Below are 18,930 nucleotides of genomic sequence, written 5' to 3'. Positions count from 1 at the left end.
CTTCCTTTCCAAAATGGTGTTGGAGGGCCGCGTCCTAACCGCCACTGTAGACGTGGAAATTTCTCCTCCTTCAAGAGGACCCATCTTGCCATTCCTGGAACGTTGGAAGATGGCCTTTGCCACCCTAACCTGCCCCTCAGTGTGGTCAAATATTCGAGGTACCACGACTTCCAGAAGTGTTGATGGTAAGCGTGGATGAGGTGCCAAGGGATGGCCTGTTGATGGGAACGACGGCGTGGTCTTTTCCTGAGGGACCAGTTGATGGCTGGCCGAAAGAGGCATTGGCCAGGTATAAATGCGACCAAATTATTGCGGTCGCTGGACAGAGGCTTCGAAAGGCGCGAATTCAGGACGGCTTTAACTCTGACAATGAGCGCATACACGCCCTCGCCCTCAAGATGGTTTTTATCAGTAATTTCGTTATACTTCCGGCTATTCATATTTAAACTCTTTGAACTAAGATTTAAACGGTCAACAACCACGCAGAGTTTAGTGACAGAAATGTAAAGATTTAAAACATAATTGTGTTGCAGGTAAATGGAATTATTTAACGAATTTTCGTTAAGTACCTTCAGGTGCACAAGGTCTAGGTACTTCCTTTGAGAGACAATAAAACCCTCGTTACGTTTATGATTACGCCCCTCTGCTAACAATAGCAGTTGGAGAGCGAGTTCTGGGGAATTTCCTAATTTAGGTAGATTTTCAAAATAAGGGACTGTGGAACTCCCCAACTTCCTCTCGACTGATAATAGCCACTTTGGATGCATTTGTGGAAAATTCTCTAACCGCGGCTGATTTTCCGAAAAGGGGTGTTTGACCATGAAATAACCATCGGGTGAATGGCCTGTGGTAGTATACTGAAAAGGGGTTGCACAAAGATCGCTTTTAAACCCTTTGCTTAATAACCTGCTTCCGGTTTTGACGGTTTCAGCTTCCAAGAACCGAGAAATAATTTGGCCTGAATTAATTTTGTGAGGGTGGGAAGTATTATTTTTTAAATATGCAAAACTGCCGCTAAGAATCAACCCCAGCGCGGTATTTTGAAGCACCGGTGGGTTTTTACTGAAATGACTTATTATTTTGGGTATGGCATTTTCGGAATGTTTTTTCTTGTCGAGTATTGCTACGTTTGACGTATTGTCTTTAATATTCGAGTCTACGGATTTACATAAATATTGCGATCTACATTTAAATTGGTTACAGACTAACAATGAGTCACAGTTTTTCGAATTAACTGGAGGACTTTTTACTTTGTCTAGTGCGGTAGTTGACTCTGCATTAGAAGTTTTATCTAAATTAATTTGACATACGCCTTCGGAGTTGTAACAATCATTAAAAAGACGATTTTTCTCTTCATTGGGTGTTGAATTTGGAAATTTTGAACGATTTGATATTATACTAGGAGTTCTTGAAATAACGGAATTAAGAGGGGATTTTTTACCAATAGTGAACGGCAATTTACGTAGAGCATTGAAATGGGTTTTGTGAATTTTGATGGGTTCTCCATTTCTTAATTTGTGTACCTTTAAAGGCTTTAAATTTTGACAAGTTTTTTCCAGATCCGTGGTTGGTACGTTAGTGTTTATCTTACATGAATTCGAGAAAGTACACAATGGATTAGTTTTTTCAATGAGAACATTATATAATTCGGATATTTTTTGAATATAATTTAGCACGTCTCTGATATTATAAATTATAGGTTTGATCGTTTCCGTGTTACTCGTGTCATTCGGGACTACCATTGTTTCGGATTTTTGCTGAACTACAAGCATTTGTAATTCTGAATAAATTCGCTGTACGTCTTCATATCGACGCTTTAAGTGGCCTCTTTTTTGATGATTTGCAACATTTGATATAAAATTAGAATGTGAATCTATTTCGCTGAGAAGAATTGAAAATTTAACAAAAGTATTGTCTTGGATTACCACCATCTTGAGTACGAGAATAAATGTATTACACCAACCAAACAGAATTAAAGCTTACTTGGAATCCTGGATTCCTGGATAGAATTATCTTGGCTGACGCTGAATGATACTTGAGGATTTTGCACAGCACTCGCGGTCGTCACCGATAGTTGAACACTGCGCGGATGATTTCTAGGTGATGTTTTGATAACTACTTTGCTGAATTCCAGCCGATGAATGATATGTTGAGAATTACACTTATCACTACCACTGTTATTCTGTCGCTAATCCGGCTCGAAGGACCATGTCGAAGTTTGTTTAAATGAATAAAGACCAGCGAACAGTAAGATAAATGTATATTGCTAGTGACAAGTGTTAGGATAAATAAGAATGATAAGAATAGAATAGTATATGACCGTGCGGTCGAGATAGATGAATGTTAGTTGCGACTTGAGAATTGAGAATTGAATGTGTATGAATGAGTTAAGAATTAAGAATTGAATGCTACCCTGTGTTCCAAGGTGGGGGTGGCTCTGGCTCCCACCCTTACGGGTGGGGAGGGGTGAAACAGGTCCCCGCCAGAGGCTCTAACAATTACGTTTCGGGAACGATTTTATCTTCCATAATTTTTAACAAAAATGTTATTGTTTTGCCACCAAAGTTTGGATTTAAACGCGCGTTATGTATCGGCAACCGACCATCTCCATCTGGAATATCCATTTTCGCACCTCTCTTTCTCATAAAAAAAATTATATCAAATCCTTCGAAACAATTTTTGCACGCATAGTGCATCGGTAACTGTCCACCTCCGTCTGGAACGTCCATTTTCGCGCCCTTCTTCCCCAGTATTTTTACTAGATTTAAACTTCCGAGTTCACAAGCATAATGTATAGGCCGCCGGCCATCTCCATCCGGAGCATCCACTTTCGCACCATTCTTTAACAATAATTTTACTACATCTAAATCTCCATGTTCACAAGCATAATGAAGTGGCAGCTGACCGTTTGTATCCGAAACGTCGGTTTGCGCTATTAATTTTAATCCATCTAAATGCCCTTTTTCACGTGCAATATGTATGAGACGTTTCCCTTTTCTATCCTTGTCATTCAAATTGGCTTGCCTGAGAATTAAGGAACCTAACGTCTTAGTTAATTTTTTCTCACATGCATAATGCACCAGCGATTGCCCTCTTGAATTTGGCACGTCTATTCTAAACTCTGGCAAGTGTAACGCAAAAGTCAATATTTCGTCTATTTCTGAATCTAAAATTAAAAGTTCTTCTACACAGTCCCATTCGGAATGATTTTGGTTATCAGAAAGCAGTTTTTTTAATATTCGCTCTGATCTGTTAAAAAGGGCCAAAGCTAAAACACTTCTTAAACTAATATTATTGTATGTGTTTTTTAAAAGAATAGAATTTTCGATACATTCAAAAATCACTGGAAAATCAAACCTAATTGCATAATATAGAACTGCCACTAAATACTCTTCAACAAACTGATTCCCGTCATACAATGGAATCAAAAATGGTAAGAGAATCATCAATTTTTTGAAACAGATATCACCTGATGCACTGAATTTGCAAAATTTTGGGGCTACATCACGATAATTTAGAGTTGCAAAGACTTCTTTATCATTAGTAATTATCCATTCTTTATTAAAACTGTTACCTTTCAAAAGAATATTATTTTGAACAAGTGGATAATTTTTATTCCACGCACAAGCCACTTCCAAAATGTCACGACCAATAATATCTTTTTCAAGTAAATATGCATCAGTAAATTCTCCTAGAATTGTAAGATTCTTATAGATAACACCTACTAAACATTTAGAATTTCTCGCAAGCATTAGATCTAAGAAAAATCGAATGTTTCTATGACGACTGTTAGAAATAAATTTTCTGTCACGGGCTTTAGAACTTTTGTGCTCAAATAGATACAGAGCTGCAAAATATTCACCGTACGAATTGTGAACGAATTCAACATCATACCTAGATATAACGCCCGCTATAAATCCCACGTCGTCTCCTTGGTTTTTATTTTTTTTTAGAAAATTCTTAGTCGTTTGACCATAACCGAAGAACTTATTTTTAATTTTATTTTTTAGAGAGTGAAAAGTGTAATAACTTGCAGCTAAAATTTTATAATGCTTCATTCTAGCGTTCTTTTCGTTTTCAAAATACTGGTTATTCTGTTCATTTCTTAATGTAATTTCTTGTTTGTCGCGGTATAGAACATGAAATTTTTGTTCTACAAAATGTTCGTATAGATCAATAACTGTGAAAATACCGTCTAACAAAGTCAGGTATTTGTCTATGTCACTTAAAAATAATTCTGTGAGCATATAAATTTGTAGAGGAATGCCCAAAATTTCATAATTTGGAAAATACATTAAGTTTTTTTTTATTTTATTGAAAGTTTCATTTACCTCGTTTTCGGAAATCTGCAAACGACTTTTAATGTATTCTCGTTGTTCGTTATCATTAAACTGTTTTATATTTCGCGCAAACACATTTAACTTATGTTCTAATGTGTCTTTTAAGTTCTTACGAGAAGTTATCCACTGCTTCACACCTTTCTTTGAAAAAGTTTGTACTAGGGTTAAAATGGAATTCTGAGTTGCGTCAGTGGTTTCATCAAGTCCATCCCATATTAGTTGTATTTGATTCTGTTCCAACATTGTTTCGAACACTCTCTGGTGGAACGGGTTTGTGCATTCCTTAGAAATGTCTTCTAGGACGTATTTTGAAAAATTCTCCAAGTCTGATCCATGTTTCCTGAAGTGTAAGGCATGATTTCTAGCGTAGATTAAAATGATCCATTTTGACGAAGAACTGCTCTTTTTTAAACTCTTCATTAACGTACTTTTTCCCATTCCAGGATCAGCACAGATAATGTTGATATTTTGCCGAGAATGATTGAAGTGTTGGCGCTCGCCTACAGTGTATTCCGTAACTTCATTGTGTAGACGAAACCTCTTGAGTTCCTTAATATATTCTTGCTTCGAGTTACAATTCCCAGTTTCTATCCATTCCAAATGATGTTTGTCTAAATATCGAAAGTGATGAAATACAATTTCTGAATTTTTTTGGCACAATGAAAAAAATTTCTTATGCGAAACATCATTTCCACAAATGTAGATCTTCTGCTCATGAATTGTGCTCTGGATGACGTCAGCGTCATTTACTTCGCTGATTACTAAATTTGGTAAAATTATTTGAAAAGAACTGACATCTGTTGCACAATCAACCAAAACAATTGTATTCTCACCAATATTTTTCAAGAATTTAACATCTATTAAAAATTTTGTCAACTTTCTTTTAATGTGACTGGGTGGCAGTACATCTTTATATTTTCCAATCTGCAATGGGGCTTCCATCATTTCAACGAAATCATCTGTGGTGATGTTATCTTCGCAAATTTTCAGCAAAAATTTCAACTTCTTGGGTTTTTGACCTTGCAATGAGTAGGTAAAATTCGTCAGGATTTCTTCGTACAACTGTACGTGTTCCTTTAAATCTGACAACTTTTGAAACTGATAGGGTTTTTTCTGGCCACCTGTACTGTCATGATACAGGTCAGTACAATTTCTCCTAAGATTGTCAGTAAATGTTTCTTGATTATCTAGTACAATTAGATTTTGCGGTTGACATATTTTTATTGCTTTATAAACTTGTGGGCATCCTTCAACTACCAAAGGACTTTTCCCTCGTAACCACATGAGCTTCGATAATTCTGTTGCGTCCTTACCATAAAGACTTTCCTTTTTCTCTATTACGTTCTCGGTAAGTTGGTGCTTATTATTAATTTTAATCGTTTCTTCTGTATCATCCGTATCCTCAACAGCATTTGACCAAAGTGACTCAATTTTCTCGAAATTGTTTTTATTTATAACCGTCAAGTCGAATTTCGAAATAGCTTCTCTAAAAATTTTTGTTCTGGCGTTCACCGGTCGTCCACCGGCAACAAAAGATAATGGTTTGATAAAAGGTGAAAATACACAAAGGGTTATCAGGTGTTTCATTGACATTTTATTTAACTTGAACTTGTTTCCTTCCTTCATGCTCCACTGAGTTATACAATGCAGATACTCCCGAAAAGCGGTTTCGTTGCTTTCGAAATATGCCTTGAACATCTCAAGTGTACATGTTTCCAGTTCTACGGTATCTGTTTGAGCAGTATAGAGATACAGATTTTTAAAAAAAGATCCGTATTCTTTGAATTTATCTTCGTTTTCTTCGAATCTGTAACACTGTCCTCCCAACGTGTACTTAACAAGCGATCTTGTTCACATGGCGTCAATTTGCCAAATTTAAACCGATCTATGTGCTCATCGTTTAGCTTAGAATTAGTAAATAAAACCATCTTGATAGACGGTTCAGACAACTTCGGCTCTTTTTTGAAGTCTTCATAATACTTCTCGACGCTAAAGTTTCCTTTAGGTGCGTTTAACTGCTCGATTTGTATTCCCCCTGTTCTGTTGAGGTGTTTCAACTGGATAGCGAACGTTTCAGTGCGATCTTTGAATTTAATTTCAACTACAACGTCATCGAAAGAACCATATGCACTATCGTTCGACGACAAATAAAAATTTTCTACGTCATCGTCAATAATTAATTTTAAAACTAAGTTTGCTATGTATAGATGTTCGTAGTCTTTTCCTTTGTCAGTCGTGCCACTTCTCTTCTTGAACATCTAAAAAGAATGTTTCAGTTATTTTTTTTTCCTTGAAAGAGGTCCACTGTCATGAAAGACATGCACCTGTTTTGAATTTTGAATTTTTATTTTATTTTATTTTTGAATTAAGTACAATAAAATAAATCCACTTAAAGCATAACATCTACGAAGGATTAGCGACTGCTAAACGTTACTCTTATTATACTATTTTAATTTTTCGCGAAAATCTATAGGATAAAAACTCAAGACGGATTCATAAATCACAAGTACAGAAATACGTCGGACGGACGGACAGACGAACAGACGGATAAACTTTAAAGTCATGGTATATCATTGAACGAAAGGACTCTCCTTTTAACTCCACGTTTCTACCACTTTCACTCGCTCTACAGTTTCTAATAACTTATACACAGTGATGACCTGACACTTACAATACTGTCGCGTTTCAGTTTAGGGGTTAGTTTATCAATTTTTAAAGAAATTTTAATATCTAGGAGAACTCCTTTAACTGAGGACAACTTGGAAAAAGTTGTAAATGTTTCTGTGAATTGTCAGTAATCGCCGACGGATGCCAGTGATGCACCACTTCCGTGAAACTGAAGATAGATAATCATAAACAAAATTTCCATTCGATGGTTTCACACAAACGGAGGAAAAATATTCAGTGAAACAAAACTAGCAATCCATCTTTGCGTTGGTCACGAATAAACCTCCAAAAAAATATAGGATCGCGTGAAATGCTGCTACCGATTTGTGCAATGAATCAGGAAAAAAGCAATTTGTTAAGATTTTTACAAGAAGATCGCAAAGATTTAAAGTGCTGATAAACGACCAAACTGTCAGTAAACTCTGAATGTGCTAATGTTTTCCGAAAACACATCGATTTCAACTCTTTATCAAACATTTAATACATCACCAATAGGACAAGTTATGTGGACTAACGAAAGACAAAGAGGGAAGAATCAATTATTATTAAACAGAAATTGAATTGATAATAACCTTAGTGCGTAGAAAGTGAAAGTAAATCACACTCTAAGGAAGCCAACAAAAACTTAAAGATAAGATAAATTTTATCGCACTACCAAATGTTTAAAAAAAAAATATGTACTACGTATTATTTTCTTACCTCAACACCAAGTTTTAACTTCCAATTCTAATGCACAAGGACACACTGTAGTGTAAAACTGATGAAAATTCAAAACTGATATGCACCAGAAAAACATGAAAACTCAGGAGCAACCCAAAACGTGGTCGGTACGTGGCGTTTATCACTTAATAGTAATTAATAAAGTTACTAGGCGAGAGAACTTCTGTCGAAATAACCTTCGAACAATAATTGTTTACGTTAAATGAGCTTTCAATTTGGATTCATCTTATTCTTACTTTTATCTAAAAACTGTTACTGTAAAACATATCATACGTAAGCGAAATTTCATTTTAATCTCGTGAGATAAGATCGCTCGTGTTCCAATTATCACTCGCTTATAATAGGCATATCAATTTCTCTCACTCATAATTTATAGTATAAAATATTACGTGTTTAATACAGTAAAAAAAATTATCTCGATATAATTGAAATGGAAGTGATATAAATATAGTGATCTTATTATCGGTTTGTTTAACAATAACGTCAAATTTAGGATTAAAAAAAAATATATGCCAACTTAAAATGTTTGTAAGACTTCAGAGCATTTTTGCAATTTTTAAGTTAAATCGTAAAATGTTACTATAAAATTTTGACTTCTATTCCAAAAATCCGGATGTCTAGAACTAAAATTAGGATGGAAACATAAGAAACCACGGGAGAAAGAAGGATCGTTTTATAAAATTTAAGTGGTATTTCCTTTATAAATGATCAGACACGTTTTGGTTAACGGTTTATTATCTGCACGATGTTGCTAAAATACATATTCAATTTTATAATGATCACTCCAGTAGTTTCGGAGATTATCTGTCTATTGTAATCGCCAACAAACGATAGACAGACGAAAATGGAAGACCACTTTTTTCGGACTCAAGAGGCCATAAAACTTCGAAAAAACATGAAAGTGGCAAGTGTCCGATAGACTCTATTACTATACTAAAATGACAGTATATAGATGTAATTAAACAATGTACAGTCGGGAAAATTTAAAGTGGTAGACTTTTATTTTTAAAATCATTAGAAGATACAAATTTTCAAAGTAGCACAGGCCCCTTGCTGAAGATCAAAAAAAGCAATTTCAACAATAAAAATAAAATTTGTCAAGTTGGTCTTTTTTATTAACACAAATCCTCGTGTTAATTTTTTTAAAAAATTGGTAGGTGCGGATGCAACAAACTTTACATCTATGAAAAACGACAGTATAAAATTTTAGTGTCACTGTCAAATAACTGTCAAATTATAAAACTACATAACCTAAAATTCCACATGCACGCAAACATATTTGAACACGGCTGATTTTTTTTCCAAATTCCTTTTAACTCTTCCAAGAGACGACAACAGTAAACAGACAGGAATATCTTTCAAACTATAACTCATGGTTTTAAATTAATTCCACTGTTAAGTACGTATGGTATCATAACCTCTCCAACAGTTCTCAGTAACGACCACTTTTCAGGCACTCAACCACCAACCATGCGAAAACCTTGGGAGCAACTCGGTGTACCCCTCCACGAAGAAATCCAAAAAGGCATCAAATCGTTCAATTTTCCATCAATGACACCAATCCAAGCAGCTACCATACCACAACTAATCAACAAGAAAGACGTGGTAGCTGAAGCCATCACTGGATCTGGCAAAACTTTGGCTTTTCTGATTCCGTTACTGGAGATACTGAAGAGACGACAGGAGGATAAATGGAGGAAACACGAAATCGGCGCGTTGATCATCTCACCAACGCGCGAATTAGCTCTGCAGACTAAGGAAGTTCTGGAACAACTTCTGAAATTTGTTTCGGTAATTATTCCTCAAGATTATTTAGCCGTAAAATCAACGATCGTAATTTAAAAAATACACTTTGTAGGGTTTGACCCACCTCTTGCTTGTCGGCGGCAACTCCATCGAAGAAGACCTCACCACCTTCAAACAAAACGGCGGCAACATCATCATCTGCACCCCTGGAAGATTCGAAGACCTTTTATCAAGAAAAACAGACATCAATTTCACAACTTCACTAAAAAGCCTCGAGATTCTCATTCTAGATGAAGCAGATCGCCTTCTAGACTACGGTTTCCAAAAATCCATTGACACCATTTTAAGCTATCTACCCAGACAACGTCGCACCGGTCTCTTCTCAGCCACCCAAACCAAGCAATTACAGGACTTAATCCGAGCAGGCCTCCGGAACCCCGTTCTTGTCAGCGTCAGCGTTAAAGCCAAACACAGCACACCCGAACAACTAAACAACTACTACATCGTTACCAACCACAACAATAAGTTGGCAGCAGTGTTGTCGTTCATAGAAAACGAGAAAGTCCACAAGGCGATGTTGTTTCTACCGACTTGCGCAACCGTGGACTACTGGTCCGGAATATTCCCTCATGTTCTAAAAGACGTCCCTGTGCTGGCAATGCACGGAAAAATGAAAGACAAACGTAAAAAAATTCTAGAACGTTTCAAAAACTTGTCCAAGGGTTTGTTGCTGTGTACCGACGTTCTAGCAAGGGGTATAGATATTCCAGAGGTGGACTGGGTGCTCCAGTGGGATCCCCCAGCGAACGCCAGCGCTTTCGTGCACAGGGTCGGACGCACGGCGAGACAAGGCCGCGAGGGCTCCTCTTTAATTTTTCTCCTAGACACCGAAGAACCCTACGTTCACTTCATCGAAAAAAACCAACGCGTCAAACTCGAACCCCTTGAAGACACCTCCACTACCACCTCACCACTAGTCGAAACTCTGCGCAATCTGCAAAAAACCGACCGAGATTTAATGGAAAAGGCAACCCGAGCTTTCGTTTCTCACATCAGAGCCTACTCAAAACACGAGTGTTCTCTGTTGTTAAAAGTGAAGGAATTGCCTTTTGGGGATGTCGCCTCGACGTACGGACTGCTCCAGCTGCCGAAGATGCCAGAGCTGAAGAACTTCGATGGTGGGGGTTTCGTTACAGAGGAAGGGGTGGATTTGAACGCGGTTCCGTATAAGGATAAACAGAGGGAAGCTGTGAGGAGGCAAAAGTTGGAGGTTTATAAAAAAACGGGGGCGTGGCCAGGGCGGAAAGTGAAGGTTATTAAAAAAGAGACAGAGGCGTGGTCGGTTAGTAAGCAAAAGCGGGCGGAGAGAAAAGAGAGGAAGTTGAAGAGGAAGCAGGTGAAAGATGAAGGGGGTGGGGGGAAGAAGAAGCGGAAGAAAGGGGGGATTAGTGAGCAGGAGATGAGTGAGTTGGCGGAGGATATCGCGTTGATGAAGAAGTTGAAGAAGAAGAAAATTAGTGAGGATGAGTTTGAGCGGAAGTTTGGTGTGGCGTGAGGTATAATTGAGGAAAAAACATTTCGGAGACTTTCCACGGTGATAATGTGCCTAATCGTTGTAATTATCGTTATTAAAAATTGAATGATTGATACATTCAGAATTTTATTCGTGTTGGAAAAAAATAAAACATTTTCCGTAAGAAATTAATTTATTTATTTTATTCTTTTTTCTAACACAGAAAGCATATAAACATATCTATTTTAATTCAAACATTTATTCTTTGGAAAGTACGGACAGTATGAAATGTATTTAAAGCAAGTAACCAAAGGGAAAAAATGCTTTTCGAACAATTAAAACATTGGAATAACGGAAAAAGTACCTATTCACTTAAATTTCGAAAATCGTCAAAAATTGGTCGAAATTTGCACGGAGAAAATTTCATTTTTGAAATGGTTGTCTAAAAATTCTGAAACAATTCAGGGATGTGTATCCCGACGTGCTGATCCCGAAATTATAGCGAGTTTATGGTCGCTTTAAAATGAGAATTTTTTAAAATTTGTAAAAATTTCGATATTTCAACGGACTATTCTGGAAAAACGGCTGCACTGGTCAAAGAAACGATGCCGGAAGTGAGTTCTAGATCTCGAAATCTACAAGAAAATGTATTTAGTTGAGTTTCGAAAATGTCAAAATTTGGCCTAAATTTGAAGAAGGGACCATTGGAAAATTTTCACTTTTAAAAAATTCGTCTAAAAATTGCAAAAAAATTCAGGGGCATAGATCTCGACATGCTGATTCCAAAAATATAGCGTGTTGATGGTCAAGGGGCAACATTTTCGAAAGAATCGCTTTAAAATGAGAATTTTTGAAAATTTCGATATTTCAACGGACTATTCTGGAAAAACGGCTGCACTGATCAAAGAAACGATGCCGGAAGTGAGTTCTAGAGCTCGAAATCTACAAGAAAATGTATTTAGTTAAGTTTCGAAAGTGTTAAAATTTTACCGAAATTTGAAGAACCGGGGACCATTGGAAAATTTTCACTTTTAAAAAATTCGTCTAAAAATTGCAAAAAAATTCAGGGACGTAGATCTCGACATGCTGATTCCAAAAATATAGCGTGTTGATGGTCAGGGGGCAACATTTTCGAAAGAATCGCTTTAAAATGAGAATTTTTGAAAATTTGTAAAAATTTCGATATTTCAACGGACTATTCTGGAAAAACGGCTGCACTGATCAAAGAAACGATGCCAGAAGTGAGTTCTAGAGCTCGAAATCTACAAGAAAATGTATTTAGTTAAGTTTTGAAAATGTGAAATTTTGGCCGAAATTTGAAGAAGGGGGGAATATTGGAAAAATTTCACTTTTAAAAGAGTCGTCTAAAAATTGCAAAAAAATTTAGAGACGTGGATCTCGATATGCTGATTCGAAAAATATAGCATGTTGATGGTCAGGGGGCAACATTTTCGAAAAAATTGCTAAGAAATGCGAATTTTTGAAAATTTGTAAAAATTTCGATTTTTCAACGGACTATTCTGGATAAACGGCTGCACTTATCAAAGAAACGATGCCGGAAGTGAGTTCTAGAGCTCGAAATCTACAAGGAAATATGTTTAGTTAAGTTTCGAAAATGTCAAAATTTGACCGAAATTTGAAGAAGGGGGGACCATTGGAAAATTTTCACTTTTAAAAAAGTCGTCTAAAAATTGCAAAAAAATTTACGGACGTAGATCTCGACATGCTGATTCCAAAAATATAGCGTGTTGATGATCAGTGGGCAACATTTTCGAAAGAATAGCTATGAAATGCGAATTTTTGAGAATTTCTAAAAATTTCGATATTTCAACGGACTTTTCTGGAAAAATGGCTGCACTAATCAAAGAAACGATGCAAGAAGTGAGTTCCAGAGCTCGAAATCTACAAGAAACTGTATTTAGTTGAGTTTCGAAAATGTCAAAATTTGGCCGAAATTTGAAGAAGGGGGGGGGGGGGATTATTGAAAATTTTCACTTTTAAAAAATTCGTCTAAAAATTGCAAAAAAAATTCAGGGACGTAGATCTCGACATGCTGATTCGAAAAATATAACGTGTTGATGGTCAGGGGGCAACATTTTCGAAAGAATCGCTATGAAGTACGAATTTTTGAGAATTTCTGAAAATTTCGATATTTCAGCCGACTATTCTGGAAAAACGGCTACACTTATCAAAGAAACGATGCCGGAAGTGAGTTCTAGAGCTCGTAATCCGCAAGCAAATGTAGATATTTTAACGGTCCATACTGGAAAATCGGTTGCACTTAGCGATAAAATGATGCCGGGAGTGAGTTCTCGAGGTCGAAATCTATAAGATAAAGCGTCGAGAAAACATAAAAGTAGCGAGTCGCCCAATGAACTCGAAGAAAAAAGTAGAAATCTTGCAATCTGACAAAGTTGTCGATACTAAGTTACGCCACTGGCAACTAACCCTGGTGCCAACCATTCTGATAAAAATCACTATAATGACAGCATATAACCCAACTTTTCGCCCTCTACGAATGCATTAAATAAAAATAAAATGTTTATCCACGGTTCTAGAAATGGTACAAGTGTTCCACTGGAATCGTCGTTTGTTCCAATGTCGCTTTATATGCATTGCAACAACCATAATTTTTCTCATATTCATCCACACTTTTGAGGTTAGGTGAGCCCCAGACATCCACCTACGCCCTAACCGAACGAAATTTTCAGATAACTTATCACTTCCTGAACGCGTGCACTGAAGAAGAACCCATAGACGTGGTTTACACCTGGGTTAATGGCTCTGATCCCAAATTTCAAGACCAGCTTGATTCATACCTTCGCAAGTACAAAAACATTCAAATTGATTCTTCCGCCCAACGGTACACCGATAAAAACGAGCTAAAGTTTTCCCTACGGTCGATAGAAAAATACGCGTCTTGGATTAATCATGTCTATATAGTGACAAATGGTCAAATCCCTCATTGGTTAAACTTGGACTACGAAAAGGTGACACTAGTCACTCACGACGAAATTTTTACAGATAAATACAACCTTCCCACTTTTTCTAGTCCGGCAATCGAGGCGCATTTACACAGGTGAAGCCCATAACCCCATTTTCATAAACTTATTTAATATTGCAGAATCCCAGGTCTTTCCAAGCGGTTTATTTATTTTAACGATGACGTCTTCTTGCGGTCCCCGGTCTTTAGAGACGATTTTTATTCACCTAGTCGTGGCTTCCTGGTTTACTTGTCGTGGCTGCTTCCAATGTGTGCCCCTGAATGTTTGTGGCTGTATGTAGCCGATGGCCACTGTGATAAAGCTTGTAATAACATAAAGTGTCAGATGGATGGGGGCGACTGTGACGACACATCAAAGCCACTTCTGGGGGATGTTATAGTAAAATTCGAGGATTACGATGTAGTAGAGACAAATTACACTAAATTACTAGCTACATTACAGAACACAACCACACGAACTTTTAAAGTGGACCACACTGTTAACATATCGAATTTGATCTCCCAACACAACAAAAAAGTATTGTTTTTGGATAAGTTGAAACGTCGGAAGTTACGCAAAAAGTTTTCTCAACGTGTATATAATCGGAACGTGGACGCGTATGCCGATTCCCTGCAACACACTAACCGGATTTTGAATGAGTTTTATGGTTTTTCAGTCCGGAAGGTGCCAGCACATGCTCCTATTATGGTGGATAGGGAGATAATGGAACAAATGCAAATGAAGTTTGCCAAGTATTTTCAAAAGACTGCATGGAATCGCGTCCGAAGCGTAGATGATATACAGTTTTCATTCGCATACTATTATTTTCTTATCCACGAAAAGAATGAGTTCAGTATTGATGAAATCTTCGATCAGTTTGACACAGATATGTCTGGGTTTGTCAAACAATTCGTACGAAGTAGGCCCCAAATTTTATTAACGTTTTGTAGAGAATGGTCTGATGTTGAAGTCCGTACTGTCGTCACAAAACTCTATGACCTACCCATAACAGACGAAATCTTTGCTCATTTCACCCACATGTTAGTGAATTGTTCTAGTCGATCAGTCCTACCCACCTTACATATCACCAAAGAGTTCGTGCGCAACTGCCCACTGCTTTCGACGTTCCTAAAACTAAACCTGGCCATCACTCACAAGTACAAGTTTGAATTGATTAAAGAAGCTGATAAGAAACACGTTTCCTTTAAGATGTTGAACTCAAATGTTACCCAAGTGATCCGCCAATTGGACGACGTTAGAAAAAATGTTAAGTGAGTGTTGTTTGTAAAGGTTTTGTGATCGTAACTGTGCATTTTTTGCAGAAAATTTGTTTGTCTGAATGATAACCTCGACCAACTGCGGATTTCCGACAATCGAGTCGTTCAAAGGCTGATGTTAGATTTTTATATGTCGTTGTTTCCGGTTCCTAGTAAGTTTGAGTTGCCTGAGGACTATAGGAACAGGTTTTTGTATATGGAAGATTATAAGGAGTTGGTGGATAAGCAAAATAGGAGATTTAAATTGACGTGTATTTTCCTGGTTGTGATAACTTTTGTTTTATTTTTGAATTTTTTTAGGCGGAGGGTGTGCGAATTTATTGACCGGCTGTTTTGTTGAAAGTTTTAATAGAGAATTTTACAAGAATGTTGGTTTTTGTTACCTAAAAAGTCCAACAAATGCAATGTGAAACAACGCGTATAAAAACCACAGTTGTCGATTTACGTGTGTAAAAGTAATGGCGCATTTATTACTATAATTTTAAAAATATAAACATTATTAAAACGTTTATCTATAATTGTCGATCTATTAATTTCATTCAATTTTAGATTGTAACGAAGATAAAATCATGTTTATAATGACAGCGGTAGTTAACTTCTCTGCATATAAAAACAAATTTTAAAACAAAACCTTCACTAATAATTTATTATTTTTGACTTGTTAATTTAATCAATGTGATCTTCAGATCTTTCCAAGGTAAGCAAATTTTTCTAAACTTGCTAAGCCAAAAAATTAATAAATTCAATGATTGTTTAAGTTTTATGACCAGAATGTATCATTAAAAAAAAATATCGGTGGTAATTTCAACAGAACCTCCCTCGCCCCTGAAGTGCAGCACAAAAAATTTCAATAATAGGGGGTGCTCTACGTAAAAATGCGGGTAATATGAAATACATTTAAAACGGACAACCACAAACAAGAAAAATGCCTTTCGAAAAACTGAAAAATCAAAATATTGAAAAATTGAAACATCGGAATGTAGAGAAAGCGAGAAATAAAAAAAATAAAATATTGAAAAATTGGAAAAACCATAAACTGAAAAATTCTCACTAGTAGTATACAAATCTAGAAACTGAAAAATTCCCAAAATAGAAATCGAAAACTTGCAAAGTCGAAAAATTTTAAGAATCGAAAAATCGAAATGTTACGAGATCGAAAAATGTGAAATTTAAAAAATCGAAAAATCAGTAAAAGATCAAAAATTCGAAAAATCTAAAAATCGAAAACTGAAAAAAAGTATTAAAAAATTGAAGAATCGAGAACTGAAGAATCGGTAAATTGAAAAAATTAAAAAATCAAAAAGGCAAAAATCAAAAACCGAGAAATCGAAAAATCCAAAATTTAAATACCGAAAAATTGGAAAATAGAAGAATCGAAGAATCGAGAAATTGAAACATTTCGAACTTGAGAAACGGATAAATTTCAAAAGTGAAATGACGAAAAATTGGGAAATCGAAATATCGAGAAATAAAACATCCAAAGTCGAAAAATCGAAAGGTTGAGAAATCGAAACATCAAAAAACTGAAAATTCGAGAAATCAAAAAATGTAATTTTAAAAAATAAAAAAGTAAATTGTCGAAAGATTGAAGAATCGAAAAATCGAACAAAAATTAACGATTCGAAAATTGGATAAATCCCAAAACTAAAACATTGTTAAACTGGGAAATCGAAAAATTGAAAAAACAAAGAATTGAAAATTCGAAAAATCGTAGAATTGAAAAACTAAAAAATCGAGAAATCAAAAAGTCGAGAAATCGAAAAGTCGAAAAAACAAAAAAAAAATTAGAAACGTCAGAAATTGAAAAATTTTAAAATTGAAAAACTGAAACATCGGAAAATTGAGAAATCGAAATTTTAAAAATCGAAAAATTGAAACATCGGAATGTGGAGAAACCGAGAAATTAAAAAAAAATTGAAAATCTAAAAATCGAGCAATCGATGTTAAATGAGGAAACATAGAAAAAACTAAAAGTTTAATTATTGAAAAATTGGAAAAACCAGAAATTGAAAAATTCCTAGAATTGAAATGTTGAGAAACTGAAACATCGAAAACTTGAAAAACGTAAAATTAAAAAAAAAACATCAATAAATCGAAACGGCAAAAGTCCAAGGATCGAAAAACTGATAAATCTAAATGATCCAAAACTGAAAAAGTTAGGATTAAAAAAAACGAAAATTTTAAAAGTCGAAAAATCGAGAAATCGAGTGATCGAAACATCAAAAAAATTGAAAAATTAAAACACTGAAAGATTGAAAAATCTAGAAATTGAAAACTTTCCAAAATAGAAATGTTAAAAAACTGAGAAATCGAAAACTTGCAAAATCGAAAAGTCGAAAAATTTTTAGAATCGAAACACAGAAATGTCAAGTAATTGAATAAAAAATCGTAAAATCACTGAAAAATCAAAAAATCGAAAACTCAAAAGTGAAAGAATCAAAAAGCTGAAGAATCGAAGAACTGAAAAATCAATAAACTTCGATTTTTGAAAAATAATCGAAAAATAGAAAAAATTAAAAAATCGAAAAGGCAAAAAATCAAAAACTTAGAAATCGAAAAATCCAAAATTTAAAAACCGAAAAAGTGAAAAATTTGAAAATAGAAGAATCGAGAAATTGAAACATTTCAAACGTGAGAAACTGATATAAATCTCAAAAGTGAAATGACGAAAAATTGGGAAATCGAATTATCGAAAAGTTTAAACATCAAAAAATCGAGAAATCGAAAGTCGGGGAGTCGAAAAACCGAGAAATTGAAAAAAAATCGAAAAATTGATTAATGGAAACATCGAAATGTCGATAAATCGAGAAATGAAAAATTTGGAAAATCGAAAAATCGAAAGATTGAGAAATCGAAACATCAAAAAAATGTAATTTTAAAAAATAAAAAAGTAAATTGTTCAAAATTTGAAGAATCGAAAAATTGAAAAATCGAAAAACCAAACAATCCAAGAATCAAAATATGTATTGAAAAATCCCAAAAGTAAAACATGGAAAAATTGAAGAATGGAAAAATGTAAACCTAAAACATCATTAAACTGGGAAATCGAAAAATCGAAAAATTGAAAAAACAAAAACCTGAACATTCTAAAAATTGAAAAATCGAAAAATTGAAGAATTGCAAACTTGAAAAATCGAGAAATCAAGAAGTCGAGAAATCGAAAATTCGAAAAAAAGCAAAAAAAAAATATAGATACGTCAAAAATTGAAAAATTTAAAAATTGAAAAACTGAATCATCGGAAAATTGAGAAATCGAAATTTGAATAATCGAGAAATTGAAAAATCCCAAAACTGAAATATCGAAAAATCGAGAAATCGAAAAGTCTAAAAATTTAGAAATCGAAACTTTTTAACATTTAAACAACGTTTATTCGGCAAAATTGTAAGATGACGTCATCAATTCCTGGGGAGGGGAGCATCAACGGATAAATTTTGTTTAACGATTTATCATGCTTCCGATAATCATAAAACGTTTGCAGGGTTTCAGAGCATTCACTTCTGCAATTTCAAAGTTAAATTGTGTAGTATTGTTATACAATTTTTTTGTTTTTTCCAAAAACCTGGATGCTTGAGGTAAAAACCCAACACGGATCCATAATTCACGAAGGGAGGAGTACGTTATTTTGTGAAATTTAATTAACATTTACTATTGTAAAATTGAATATGATGTCATACGTAAAATT

At 35.1% G+C, this 18,930-nt stretch overlaps 3 protein-coding genes across 4 annotated transcripts; 2 read left to right on the top strand and 1 right to left on the bottom strand.

The window, feature by feature from the left end:
• Positions 1-2,243: 2,243 nt before the first annotated feature.
• On the bottom strand, positions 2,244-7,958 carry LOC135137870 (uncharacterized). The gene is made up of 2 exons (XM_064067629.1): positions 7,707-7,958; positions 2,244-6,598 (listed from the first exon to the last, which is right to left on the bottom strand). Exon 2 carries the CDS (start codon positions 6,036-6,038, stop codon positions 2,499-2,501), a length of 3,540 nt encoding a protein of 1,179 aa, XP_063923699.1. The 5' UTR covers positions 6,039-6,598; positions 7,707-7,958; the 3' UTR covers positions 2,244-2,498.
• A 979-nt stretch (positions 7,959-8,937) lies between these two features.
• LOC135138349 (probable ATP-dependent RNA helicase DDX55 homolog) lies at positions 8,938-11,174 on the top strand. 2 transcript variants are annotated; one of them, XM_064068306.1, is made up of 3 exons: positions 8,938-9,130; positions 9,181-9,518; positions 9,586-11,174. In XM_064068306.1, exons 2-3 carry the CDS (start codon positions 9,198-9,200, stop codon positions 11,026-11,028), a joined length of 1,764 nt encoding a protein of 587 aa, XP_063924376.1. In that variant the 5' UTR covers positions 8,938-9,130; positions 9,181-9,197; the 3' UTR covers positions 11,029-11,174. The 2 variants fall into 2 exon arrangements, with proteins under 2 accessions (XP_063924376.1, XP_063924375.1); XM_064068305.1 differs by having other exon boundaries at positions 8,939-9,126.
• A 2,271-nt stretch (positions 11,175-13,445) lies between these two features.
• LOC135138373 (N-acetylglucosamine-1-phosphotransferase subunits alpha/beta) lies at positions 13,446-15,614 on the top strand. The gene is made up of 5 exons (XM_064068338.1): positions 13,446-13,645; positions 13,698-14,065; positions 14,111-14,866; positions 14,921-15,241; positions 15,293-15,614. The coding sequence occupies exons 1-5, from the start codon at positions 13,547-13,549 to the stop codon at positions 15,585-15,587; spliced, it is 1,839 nt and encodes a 612-aa protein (XP_063924408.1). The 5' UTR covers positions 13,446-13,546; the 3' UTR covers positions 15,588-15,614.
• The last annotated feature ends 3,316 nt before the right edge of the window (positions 15,615-18,930 follow it).

This window comes from Zophobas morio, unplaced genomic scaffold, assembly GCF_036711695.1.
Source record: "Zophobas morio isolate AGI-343-1 ecotype UQ-CSIRO unplaced genomic scaffold, CSIRO_AGI_Zmor_V1 ptg000030l, whole genome shotgun sequence".
In the NCBI taxonomy this organism is placed as follows: domain Eukaryota; kingdom Metazoa; phylum Arthropoda; class Insecta; order Coleoptera; family Tenebrionidae; genus Zophobas; species Zophobas morio.
This window is presented reverse-complemented; position numbering and strand designations above follow the sequence as displayed.

Excerpts from the sequence above, each read along its gene's own strand:
- LOC135137870 (XM_064067629.1), bottom strand. The coding sequence starts at position 6,038 with ATGTTCAAGGCATATTTCGAAAGCAACGAAACCGCTTTTCGGGAGTAT.
- LOC135138373 (XM_064068338.1), top strand. The coding sequence starts at position 13,547 with ATGGTACAAGTGTTCCACTGGAATCGTCGTTTGTTCCAATGTCGCTTT. Across the intron at positions 13,646-13,697 it reads TATTCATCCACACTTTTGAG|ATAACTTATCACTTCCTGAA; the intron begins GTTAGGTGAGCC and ends CGAAATTTTCAG. Across the intron at positions 15,242-15,292 it reads GACGTTAGAAAAAATGTTAA|AAAATTTGTTTGTCTGAATG; the intron begins GTGAGTGTTGTT and ends CATTTTTTGCAG.
- LOC135138349 (XM_064068306.1), top strand. The coding sequence starts at position 9,198 with ATGCGAAAACCTTGGGAGCAACTCGGTGTACCCCTCCACGAAGAAATC. Across the intron at positions 9,519-9,585 it reads AACTTCTGAAATTTGTTTCG|GGTTTGACCCACCTCTTGCT; the intron begins GTAATTATTCCT and ends TACACTTTGTAG.